At 64.6% G+C, this 12,014-nt stretch overlaps 1 protein-coding gene across 1 annotated transcript; it reads right to left on the reverse strand.

The window, feature by feature from the left end:
- Positions 1-1,683: 1,683 nt before the first annotated feature.
- Positions 1,684-11,247, reverse strand: FSCN1 (fascin actin-bundling protein 1). Its single transcript, XM_030301357.1, has 5 exons — positions 10,365-11,247; positions 4,069-4,225; positions 3,837-3,958; positions 3,437-3,604; positions 1,684-3,072 (listed from the first exon to the last, which is right to left on the reverse strand). Exons 1-5 carry the CDS (start codon positions 11,194-11,196, stop codon positions 2,870-2,872), a joined length of 1,482 nt encoding a protein of 493 aa, XP_030157217.1. The 5' UTR covers positions 11,197-11,247; the 3' UTR covers positions 1,684-2,869.
- Between the last annotated feature and the right edge of the window lie 767 nt (positions 11,248-12,014).

Below are 12,014 nucleotides of genomic sequence, written 5' to 3' on the forward strand. Positions count from 1 at the left end.
TCAAACCCGCTCTTCAGGGAGGACCCGAGGAGGCTCCACCCACCCTAGGAGGCTCCACCCTGCCTCCTGCCTAGCTTCCCCCTACAGGACCTTTGCATATGCTGTTCCCTCTGCCCAGACTGTCCTTCCTGTCCCTTATAATGTCCTCTTTCCCTAAGTGTGATCATCACCCCAGTCAGACTGCGTGCCTCAGTCACCCACAGCCCCCACAAGGCGCAGCCACGTGACAGGTGCCCATTTTTGTGGAATGGATGGAATTCGGAATCTGTGCCTAGCTTGTCTGGTTAGGGACGAGGCTGGGATTCCGGGAGCGGACCCTGGTGTCATTCCAGGGCAGTTCATTCCTGCTCCGTGGGCGGGGCTCGAGCCACCTCACCCAGCAGGATCTACAACTGTGCCCAACTGGAACCCCTGCACCCCACCCCAACCCCTCTCAGTGTGCCTCTTCCCCCCCCCCCCCCCCCCCCCCCCCCCCCCCCGGGTTTTGGAAGAGCTTGGATCCGGAAGATTCATCTGTCCCTTCCATGTCACTGAGACTTTTCTGGCTTCCAGCCTGGCTTTAACAGGGGTGGGGGACTGGTCGCCAGGACCCCGCTGGGGCCCCAACATCCCTTTGTGGCTGCCATCTGCCCTTGTCAATCTCGAGACTCCCGCCTCCAGGAACCACCAATCACAGCCCGCCTCCCAGTTTCGTCACCAGCAGCCAATCAGCGCTTCCGCTGAGCCCTCTGGCGGCGAGGCCGGCTCCAGCCCCCTCACCCCCGCCGTCCCCCGGCCCTGGCACTGCACGCCCCCATGTCCCCATACATCCTCTGCTCATTGGACACCCATGGGGCGCCGTGCTCCACCCGCAAGGCTGTGCCTGGCTGCTCTGGACCTCAGTCTTCTCCTCTGTAAGATGGGAACTAGCGCTACCCTTGGGAAGCTCTGGGTTAAGTGAGATACTGCAGTCGCTGCAGGGCTGGCCAGGTCGGGGGGTGGGGGGGGGGCTCTGCCAGGGGCCGAGAACGCAGGGTGGGCTCAGGGCCGGACACTTCCTCAGCTTCTGGTGTGCCAGATGGAGAAGTGTCCCCCAACTTCCAGGGCTGAGCCTGCTTCGATATAGGGACCCAACCTGGCGCCTCCCTCCCCCCAGCCTAGCCCATCCAGCGGCCTGCTCCCAGGACCTGCACCTGTCTCTATCTGTGCCCGTCCGCAGAAGGCCCGTCGGACCGCGAAATCCCAGCCTCTGCAAGGCCTAGTTTGGGGGTGTTGATGCATCCACAAAAGGCCTATGCAGTAGAAGAGGGCGGCCAAGGGCCCCAGTCCTCCAAGTTGTAGTCAAGGGCATCTCTAGAGGCAGAAGAAAGCTGGATCTATGGGTTCGTGTTACCCTGACCTCGACCTCCTAAGCCCACGGGCCCAACTCACGGTGCAGGCCTGGAACGGGCCTCACAAATACTGGAGGCAGGAAACTGTGGGACCAGATTGAGCCACCTCCCCACCCAGGAGCTCCCGCTACCTGCTTGGGACCCTGGTGGCCTCAGGCAGATCTCTGGGGTAAGAGGCCATCCCTCACAGGGCCCCCTCCTCCACTCCTGGAGGCAGCCAGGCTGCTCAGACCACCCATCGGACCCTGGGCCCCGCCCGCCTGCACCCCCAACACACACACACACACACACACACACACACAGACGGGCCAGCTCAGGGCTGCACACGCATTATTTTATTTTGCTTTCCAGTCTGAAGCTACTATCATGGGCGTTTAGTTATACAAATGACACTTACAAAAAATAAAAGACCAGGACACCCAGAGTGAGATGCATGGCAGAGATGAACCGGGGGTGGGGGGCTGGCAGGGGGCAGGGCCGGGAGCCAAGGGCCTCGGGGCTCCCCGGGAGGCTCCCGATGGAGGGTGCCGCCCAACCTCATCCCACCCCAAGACCCAAGGAGTCCAGTCGGACAGGGAGCACCGATCACACCGGGGGCTCTGGCTGAGGCGGTGAGGGACTCAGCACCACCAGATGGGGACACAGGCCAGGGCGGGCAGGAGGGAGGGGGCCAGGGAGAGGCCCCAAGGAGGTAGGGGCGGGTTTGGGATTCAGGGAAGCACCCTGCCCCCCCGCCCCCCACGACTAGCAAGCAAGTAGGGCTGCGAGGCCCGGAGATGCCGATTCAAGATCCCCCACGAGACCCCTTGAAGATCACTCGTGGCTGCCAACCGGGCTTGCCTGGGCGCCTCTGGCAATAATGTTTCGTTTCAAAAAAAAAGAAAAAAAAATACTGATTTGGTCATTTTCTGCTTCCAGTCAGGCCAGGGTGAAAGTAGACAGACGGCAGGGCCCCAGACCACAGCGGTGGGCAGGCGGGCAGGCCGCGGGTGCAGAGGGGCCAGCAGCCGGCACACGCTGCCTTCACCCTCTCCCCCTCCCACAGCCTCCCCCCGCCGCAGGGATGGTGCACCAGGGGCTCCGATAAGCTGGGGCAAGCGCCCAGTTCCCGGGAAGGGGCGGGTGGGGAGGGGCTCTTGGGAGGGGGCAGAAGATTCCAGTTACACACCCCACCAGGCCCAGGGGCTCAGGAAGGCCTCCCAGCGCCCCCCGCGCCTCCCCCCCCACCCTCCTTGGCCACTTTGAGGAAATAAGGCTCAGAGTCGTCTGAGGTCAGAAGAAAGGGGTGCCAGCCTCGCCCATGGCAGAGAGGAGAGAGGGCAGAGGGGTCTGAGATCCCCTCCAAGGACCAGGCACGGGGCAGCAGGTGGGGGCACCATTTTCTCTGGGTTTCCAGTTTGAAAGGCAAGGGACTTGCCACGACACCGGAGCCCGCCTGGAGAAGAGAGTTATTAGCAGAAGGGTCTGGGCAGGGCGGGGACAGGGCGCTGGGCGGCAGGCTAGTACTCCCACAGAGTGGCGGGGTCGATGGTCTCGGCGCAGGCCTTCAGGACCCCCGCGTGGTCCCCCTTCAGGTAGCGCCCGCCCACCTTGATGGCCACCTTGTTGTAGTCACAGAACTCGAAGAAGAAATCCACGGGGGTGTCGCTGCTGCTGGTGACCGAGGAGTCACTGCCCACTGTCCAGTACTTGCCTGTGGAGTCTGGGGTGGGGGGTGGGGGCGAGGCCCATCAGGCCCCATGCTGGGCCAGCTCCCCACACGGCAATCACCACTTCCGGAACTGGGGTGACCTCTGTGTCTAAGCCTCCCTCCCCCCGCTGCTGGACAGGGGTCCGCGCCCCTTCCCCCCACCCGGGGTTTAAGTCCCACAGCTCAGGTGTGCGACACCTTCCCGGCCCACCCTTTCCAGAACCCCGCCTCTCGCTCTGGTGGAGCCACGGAGTCCACTCTGGGGTGGGCCGGGGAGCCCCCCTCCTACACAGAGAAGAGGGGAAGGGCCTGGCGGCCACAGGATGTCTGTCCCCAGAGCCAAATCACTGAGCCACCCCGCCTCCGGAGAACCCACCTTTGATGTTGTAGGCCCCGTCACTGAACTCCAGCTGGAAGACGTCGTAGCTGGAGCGGTTGGCATCCAGGGTGCCCGTGACCTTGCGGCAGCCGATGAAGCCGTGCTCCCCGCGGAACACAATGATGGGGCGGTTGATGAGTTTCATGAGGAAGAGCTCCGAGTCCCCTGGCCCAGGAAGGGGGAAGGGCGGTGAGCCTCATGGTGGGGGGGGGGGGGGGGGGGGGGTTGCTGGGATGATCCAGGTGTGGCTCAGAGAGGGAGGGCGGGACTCTGGGGTCACCGGGCAAATCAGCCCTAGGGTGAGACCCAGCAGGGGGCGGGCCTGGGGGGGGGGCGGTGCCGGGGAGTGACTAGGAGGTGGGCAGACCCTCCGGGGAACCAGGGACGGACTACCTACCTGCTGTCTCCACCGAGGCGGCCAGCTGCCCGTTCTTCTTGGCCGTCACAAACTTGCCATTGGACGCACGCAGTGTGATCCGCCGATCACTCCACTCGATGTCAAAATAGCAGCTGGCGTTCCTGGGGGTGACAGGGCAGGGTCAGGCAAGGCCGCCCCGGGTCCCCGGCCCCGTCCCAACAGAGAGGGCCGGTCTGGGTGCGGGGTGGTTGGGGGGGGGGGGAGGACTCACTTGGTGGAGGCAGTGGACTGCACGCCCCCGGTGGCCGTCAGCGTCCAGTACTTGCCCGTGTGGGTGCGGAAGGCACACTTTTTGGTGTCGCGGTCGATCTCCAGCTGGAAGGTCTCCTGGTCGGTCTCCTCGTCCTGATTGGCTGACAAGTCCATACCTGCGGGGAGAGCTTCCGGCTGGCACGGGGACCCCAGTTCGGGCTGACCCACAGCCTCGACAGCAGAGGCCAGAACCCAAGACCCCAGGCAGGGCCAGGCAGGGCCCAAGGCCGGCCACGTCCGTCTAGGCATGATGTCCTCTGATTATAGAAGTAATACCTTCCGACAAACCATCTGCAAAAAGCCATTCTAGAGCCAGTCGGGAGAACCGTAACGCGGCCCAGGATTAAATATTAAGGATTAATTACGGTTCATCATATTGCGGTTACGTAGGAAAATGGCCTCGTTTTTCAGACACAAAAACCTCGAGACGAAATGCCCCGAGGTCAGGGATTTGCTTTCCCTACAACCAAAAACGAATAGAGGGACAGATGGAGCTAGAGGGCAGACTGTGGCACCTGAGGGAAATCGATACATCGTAGCCTCCCGGTGCCTCTGAATGTGTCCAAGTTAACAGGAAAACAGAAGAGCGACCTCGACCTCACGTTCCTTTCAGAGAACTTACAAAACTCGTAAAAGTGAAGTCGCACGCGGTCCCACGCCCCCGCGCCCCAGACCGCACCGGCACGGCAGGTGGACTCACCCTCCTTGCCTGTCCCCCCTGTGCAGACACAGGCATTTTCTCCACCTCAGTGCACGCCTGCCACCGATCTCGACCTGCAGGTGATCTGGCAGCATCTTTGCACACGTGTCCCTGTCCCCAAAGCACCTGATGTGACCAGAGGGAGCTTCCAGTGCTCCCAAGCCCTGCAGCCCGGAAGCAGGCTATGCGGCCCCAATAGAACGAACTCACACTCCCCGAGCGCCTGGGTTCAAACGACGCCAACAGCAGAGACATCTGCTGCCCACCTGCTGGTGCCCAGACTCAGAGCTCGCAAGTGGGTCACCGTTTGGGTCCCGACACCTTAGGGAAGACGGGACCACACTTCAGTTGTTGTTGTCCCTTCAGAGGGGCAGATGGAGGCTGGTGGCTGGCGGAGCCCCGGTTCCCCCACCCCCACCCCCGGCCGGGACCCACCCTTAGCTCTCTCCACCACCAAGTGGAGGGCCTGAAGGGTGTGAGCCTATTTTCTTTTTTTAGTGTTTATTTATTTTTGAAAGAGAGAGAGACACAGACAGAGCACGAATGGGGGAGGGGCAGAGAACGAGGGCGACACAGAATCCGAAGCGGGGCTCAAACCCAGGAACGGTGAGGTCGTGACCTGAGCCGAGGTAGGACGCTTAACCCACTGAGCCCCCCAGGTGCCCAGGGTGTGAGCCTGTCTTAACCCACATCAGCACCAGGGGGCAGGGACCTTCACCTCCCCAAAGAGGGAGACTGAGGCACAGAGGTGGTATGTCCTTGCCCAACGTCACCCAGAGGGAGAATATTGAGTCCTGGTGACCCTGAGGAGGGGAAGGGGGCAAACGGGCCTCCAGCCATGCCCTCTGTGTGGCCTGACGGACCCAGGGCCCTGAAATAGATCCTCTTGGAACCCCTTGGGCTCCACCCTCCAGGCCCCCCGGGCCCGCAGAGCCCTGATGCTGGGGATCTGCTGACGGCCGCGAGGCAGGTAATGAGCCCCATCCACCATCACACCCCCAGTGAAGCACTGGGTGAGGATAAGGGTCAGCAGGGACTGGGCCCCCTGGGTAGCCGGGCCACCAAGAATGGGACCGTCCTAGGGCCACTCAGGGGAGGAGCACCACTTGGGGCTGCAGTCCCCGAAAGCGGGCCGACCTGCCCCACCCCCACTGCTGCAGAAGGGGCCCTGTGAGCCCGCCCCGGCCACCTACCCAGGGTACCTGCGCTGGCTGGCTGACCGGAAGGAGGGAACAGAGGAGAGTAAAAGCCCTCCAGGCACACTCCAACAGCAGGAAAGACAGAGGGAGATCCCCAGAAAGAGGGGCAGAAGGGAGCAGGGAAGGGACCTGGGTTAGAAGTCAAATCTGCTGGTTCAAAGGGCTCATCTTAATACAGCCTTGCAGATAAACGAGGCACTTGCCAGCCTTCGGGAGATAACGCAGAAGTCGGGAGGCTCCGCCGGGTCGTCGCTGCCCAGGGGCACACAGCTGCCACCGGCCACTGGGTTACTGAGACCCCATCAGCTGGCTGTGTGCAGTCCTGGAAGGGCCTAGGCCAGCAGGGGAGCCACCCAAAGTGGGGGCCAGGCACCCTGGGGTAATAAGTGCCCTCCCCTCACTCAGCCTCGGTCTCCCTCTGTCTACCAAAAGGGTCCCTCCATCCTGCCAGGAGGTTGGAAGAATTCAGGGGCCTGGTGCCAGGTAGACAGCAGGTCCTCCAACCCCAAAAGGAAGGGGTGGGGGAGGGATTCGTCTCCCCAACATCCAGCGGGGCCCCTCCTGGCTCCGAGGCCCTGCCCAGACGGGAAAGGCCCCGCTTGGCCTTGGAGTCTCTAATTAGAGCTGGGTTACTATGGGAACAGGGTTTTCTTCGGGATTTTTCTTTTCATCAACAGCAGCAGCAGCAGCACAGAAAACCTGAGTCACAGACCCGCAGGAGCCCCGGGGAGGCAGATGTGGGGGCTCAAAGAAGCACATCTCCTGCCTCCCCCAGCCCTGCCCGGCCCTCTGCCTCGTGGCTTTCCCTGTCTCCAGCCTCCGAGCCATTCTCTAAGGTAGCTCAGAGAGGGCACCCCACCCCCCGCAGCCTTAGCAGTCCCCAAATTCGCCTGGCCTGTCCAAAGTGGACACTCCCCAGCACCCCATTCAGGTTAGGGGAGGGGACTGGGAAGCATCTGCGGCCTCCGCTCCCCCCCGCCCCACCTTCCGGTCACTCTTACCACCACCTGACCCCTTCAGATCCTAACTCCGTCCCTGCACAAGAACAACGGCCTGAATTACCTCACATGTCCCGCCTCTTCAGGAGAGCTCTTACACATCCTGCAAAGCCCAACCCGGCCAGCCCCTTCTCAGCCAGCCAGCCAGCCAGCCTTGCCTTTTGAGTGCCCCTGAGTGCCTGGGACAGGGCACTTCCTGAGCACGCATCCCCAGGGCACAGCTGGCCAGAGGCAAGGAGCTGTGAGACCAAGGGGGGACCTCGGTGAGGCACAGCCCAGGGTGTGGCTGGCGTCGGGGGCAGGTGAGATTTCTAAGGAGCACGGCAGGAGACCCCACTGGGAGTGACGTGCTGCTCCCCCAGAGACCCTGCCAACCTCCAGCCCCACCCAAGCCAGCTCCTCACCTGGGACGTGGTCACAGCTACACCATTTCTGAGCACCTGGGACGGACACAGGCCATCTGCCTGTCACATCGGTCCTCAGGCAGAGGACCCCACTCCCTGGTAGCCGAGACGGCCCCCTCCCAGAAACAAAGTCTGGCTCAAAGGATTACCCTGGGACAGCCCAAGCAGGTGGGGAAACTGAGGTCAGAGAGCAGGCTGCAGCCTCAGCAGGGAGCACCCCACCCCCACCAGGCCAGGCCCGTGCAAGCCTGTGGACATGATTCACATCCCCCCTGCGGCTAAGCCGAGGATCCTCCTCCTTCCTGGCTGGCTTTTCCCAGCATGTGTCAGAAGCACAGACACCGCCTCCTTGCCACGCAGGCCTGTCCAAAATGGCCTCCGCAGACACGCCCCCCACCGCCAACCGGCCGCGGGTCCTCCGGTCACCCTCTATCCCACCGGGAAGCCCCGGGGTCAGCTAACACGAGAACAAGAGGAGGACCCCAAGATCTGAGGCCAAAAGAGCCCCAATGTCAGCCCCCAAAGACCCCTCCCCCAACTCTATGCACCTTTAAACTCACAGATGAGCCAACACTTCTACTGGCCCAATTTCCGGCTCCCCTTGCCCCATCAGCCTGAATCACACCCGAACGCTGCCAGCAAGCTTAATAAAGAGGAGAGGGCATCTGCCCAGGCTCGCTCAGCTCTTCCCGACCCCGAGGGCAAGGGCAAGGGCAAGGGCCAGGGCCACCTGCTCCTCCAGGTCTTCCTCATGGTGGCCCCCACCAGCTGTTTCAGTCCCACCTACCAACCTCACAACCTCCTTCCCAGACATACTGGGCTTTCTGCTCCTTCCTGCCTCAGGGCCTTTGCACCAGCTGTGCCTCCTGCTGGCACCACTGTTCCACACACCTGATCCACACAACCTTGTATTCATGTTTCAGGTCAGCTCAATTGTCCTCTTCGGAAGTCACCACCACCACCACCACCACCACCACCACCCCCGCCCTCCCCCATCTAATCTGGGATCCTGATATACTTTCTGGACCCCCAGGCCTTTGCCTGACACCTCTGAGATGCTGCTCATGTCCCAACAAGAACATTAGCCACAACAGGGAAGGGTCCGGACACACGCACTCATCTGTTCACCACTCAGGCCTCAGCATGTCTCACCTGGTAGGGCCTCAAGATCTGCTGAAGGGGTGAGGAGTCCTGCCCTACCTACGCTGTGTGAGACCAGAAAGGGGAGGCCCATTGTGCCCTGGAGGCTGGGAGGTATCAGGGGGTCCCGAAAAGCACCTATTCTGTAGTCAGACTGACCCAGTTCTGCAAGCTGCTAACTTGCTGTGTGACCTTGGGCAAATGGCTTCACCTCTCTGGGCCAAACCCGCTCATCTGTCCCCTTGAAATATTACTGCCCAAATCAAGCAAACTCAGGCACAAAACAGCCATTTCCCCTTCCCGGCCTCTACCCCACTGACAAGGGGCTGCAAGCCCCTCTCCCCAGTCCCAGCCCACAGTCAGGAGGCTGGCTATCAGGAGAAAGTCCGGGAAGGCCACTCTACCAGGAGGAGGCCACCGATCGGGCTCCCATCCAGCCATCTCCAGAGTCTGGGCTCCAACTTCCCACTCGGCAGAGCCAGCCCCCGACAGGTCCGTCCAGTGGGGCCTCTGGCTGCAGAGAACCAACTGTCTTCCTTGCCAAAGGAGGGACGAGGGCGTCAGAAGGAAGAGAAACCGCCCAGGGGGAGAATCTAAGAAGGGAAGAGGGGGGGCTCATTTCTGGCGCGCAGGCCGGTAGGAAACGGCCAGGCCAGCGGGAGGCCCGGGAAAGGACGCATCGAGTTGCAGCCAATTGTTCCAGGCGGGACACTTGGGGATGGGTTCATTCGAGGGTAGGGGGCCTCCCGAGGGAGCCAGGCTGGGGTCTCTCGGCTCACGTTAAGTCCGCCCTCGAACGCCCGCAGCGCAGAGCGCACCAGACCCGAGACGCGCGGCGGGCGCAGGGCGGGGTGGGTGCCTGGCAGGGGGCCATCGGCGCCACGCCGTCCCGGGACCGGGGCGCAAGGAGGGAGGCCGCCTCCAGGAGAGGCTCCGGACCCGGGCACTAGAACCGGGGGCGGCGCGGGGGGGTCCTCAGCAAGGGGGGACCCGCAGAAAACCGATCCCCTCCCCCGCCCCTCCGCATCTGGTTTTCCCATCTGCGGAGACCGAGCAGGACAAAGGGGGCGAGGGAGGGCCCTCTGGAGGAGCCCGCCCCCCTGCTCACAAAGGCCGCGGCCTGGAGCGCGGGGCAGACGCGGGAGGAGGGGCTGGGGGGGGAAGGGCAGACACAAGGGGCGCACCCCCCAGCAGAGGCCGACCCCTCGAGGCTGCGAGTGGGGGTGGAGAAAGGCCTGGAGGGCTGGAAGGTGGCGGCGCACCCTGCGGAGATGAAAGGCTCCCCCATCCCGCCTGCGCTGCGAGGGCCGTGGGGGGTGGGGGTGTGCCCCGAGCGTGTAGCTACCCTCGTCTTCGCCCTCGAGCTGACCAGGGAGGGGCACGAGGAAAGGGGGGATGGGCGTTGCCCCCCAGGGCTGGGCTGGGCAGGGCGATCCGCGGGATCAGCGCGCGTGGGGAGTTCCAGGCCTGGGGCTGGGGCTGGGGCTGGGGCTGGGGGTGGGGGTGGGGGGTCGGAGGGTGGCCCGTAGGGCGGCGCCTGCGTGGGGCCCGGGGAGCCCCAACCCCGACGCGGGGCGGGGGTGTGCGGCGCCGCGCAAGGATGGGCAAAGCCCCACCCCTCGCCCCCTCCTCCGGGCCCGAGCGCACGTCCCGCGACGAGGCGGGGTGGCCGGCGCGCCTAGCGGGGGCGCACCGGACGTCGCTGGGGATTACAGCAGCGCCGCGGGCGAGAAAGGGCGGGAGGCTGGAGGTACGGGGGTGGGGTGCGCTTTGTGCACCGACCGGGAGAGGAGGGGGGCGGCGTCCCCACTCACCCTGGCGCGTGGACACGTTCCTCTCGTTGGCCGCCTGCAGCACGACCTGGGCGCAGCTCTGCTCCAGGGCGAAGAGCTCGTCCTTGCCCACCTTGGTGGCCTTGCCCGCCTTGAGCGTGCCGCTGGGCCCCGACGGCGCCAGGTAGCGGCCCTCGCAGTCGCGGAAGGCCACCTTGCCGGAGCGGAACTCGAGCGTGTAGCCGGTGGCGGGCTCGGGGCGCGCCACCAGGCGCCCGTCGTGGCGCAGGAAGCGGTGGTCGGCCGTCTGCACGCTGTAGCGCTGGTCCTGGAAGGCCAGCGTGATGAGCGAGTCGACGCCCCAGGGCACGTCGCGGTCCACGGCGATCTCGTCGGCCGGCCGCGCGCTCAGGTGCGCGTAGCGCTTGCGGGTCAGGCTATAGATGTTGACCTGCGGGTGCATGGCGATGTGCACGCTCCACTTCTCGGCCGGCGACACGGTCTGCGCGAAGCACGACAGGCGGTCCTCGGTGCCGCCGAAGTAACGCCGGTGCACCTCGGACTGCAGCGACCAGCGGCCGTCGTCGTGAGCCACGATGAGAAAGCGGCAGTCGGGGCCCGGCACCTCGCGCTCGCAGGTCACATTGCCGTCCTTGTCCGCCGCCAGGTAGCGGCCCAGGTGGCTGCGCAGGCACACGGCCGCGCTGCCCGCCTCGTCGGGCGGCTGCTCCAGCGTCCAGATCTGCTTCTTCTTCAGGCTGCTGGCCGACGCGTTCACCTTGAACCCGAACGCCTCGGCCGTCAGGTACTTGTTGCCGCAGTTGATGAGGCCGAACTGGATCTGCACCGCCTCGGCAGTGCCGTTGGCGGTCATGGTGGCGGCGGGCGGGAGGGCCCTGGCGCGGCCCGGGAGGTCGGTGGCGGGTCCCCGCGGCGGCGCCCTGCTCCTTTGTTCACGGCCGCGGCCCGGCGCGCACCCTGCGCAGCGCTCCACAAAGCCGGCCCGCGGCGCGCGAGCCCCTTTCTAGGCGGGGTGACGTCAGCGCCGCGAGGCCCCGCCCCCGGCCCGCCCCGGGGTTCGGCGCGGGGAGGGGGCGCAGGGAGCGCGCGGAGGGGCGCGGTTGGCAGGCTCGGCGTCCCCTCTCCTCCTGCACGGCAGGCCTCTGCTGCGCCCCGGCTTCGGCTCGCTCCCCCCAGTGCCAGGGTCCCACCCCCGCAGTGCCGCAGCCTGAGGATCTACCCAGAGGTCGGGACCCCTCGAAGCCCCCACCCCCACCCCCACCCCCACCCCCACCCCGCCTCCATCCCAAGCCTAGATGGGAGGAAGGACGGGCCGGGTTTGAGGTTGTGACAGAGACCGCAGAGGCCACAGAACACATCAGTACTGGGTGGAGGCGGTCTGGAGGCTGCTCGGAGGAGGTGGCCTTAGAGCAGAGCCCTAAAGGAGGGAGACGCCCCCACATCCCCCCAAGAGGGCCAGTGGACCGAGGAGGGGTGGGGGCACACCCCAACAACCCCAACTCAGGTCTTGCAAGACTCTGCCCTGAAGGCCGCCCAGACCCTCCCGGTGGCCCAAGCACCCAGCCCTGCTAGCCCAAAATAGCCCTTTCAGCTGGTGGCAGAGACGAGTGACCGCTGTTCCCATTCTGGGGCTGCAGGAGCCTCGGGGTGCTGGTCTTCCAGGCAGTGGGG

This window comes from Lynx canadensis, chromosome E3 (assembly GCF_007474595.2).
Source record: "Lynx canadensis isolate LIC74 chromosome E3, mLynCan4.pri.v2, whole genome shotgun sequence".
Classification (NCBI taxonomy): Eukaryota; Metazoa; Chordata; class Mammalia; order Carnivora; family Felidae; genus Lynx; species Lynx canadensis.

Coding starts and splice junctions, on each gene's coding strand:
- FSCN1 (XM_030301357.1), bottom strand. CDS start 11,196: ATGACCGCCAACGGCACTGCCGAGGCGGTGCAGATCCAGTTCGGCCTC. Junction 4,226..10,364: donor GAACGTGTCCACGCGCCAGG/GTGAGTGGGGAC, acceptor CTCTCCCCGCAG/GTATGGACTTGTCAGCCAAT. Junction 3,605..3,836: donor CGCCTCGGTGGAGACAGCAG/GTAGGTAGTCCG, acceptor TTCCTGGGCCAG/GGGACTCGGAGCTCTTCCTC.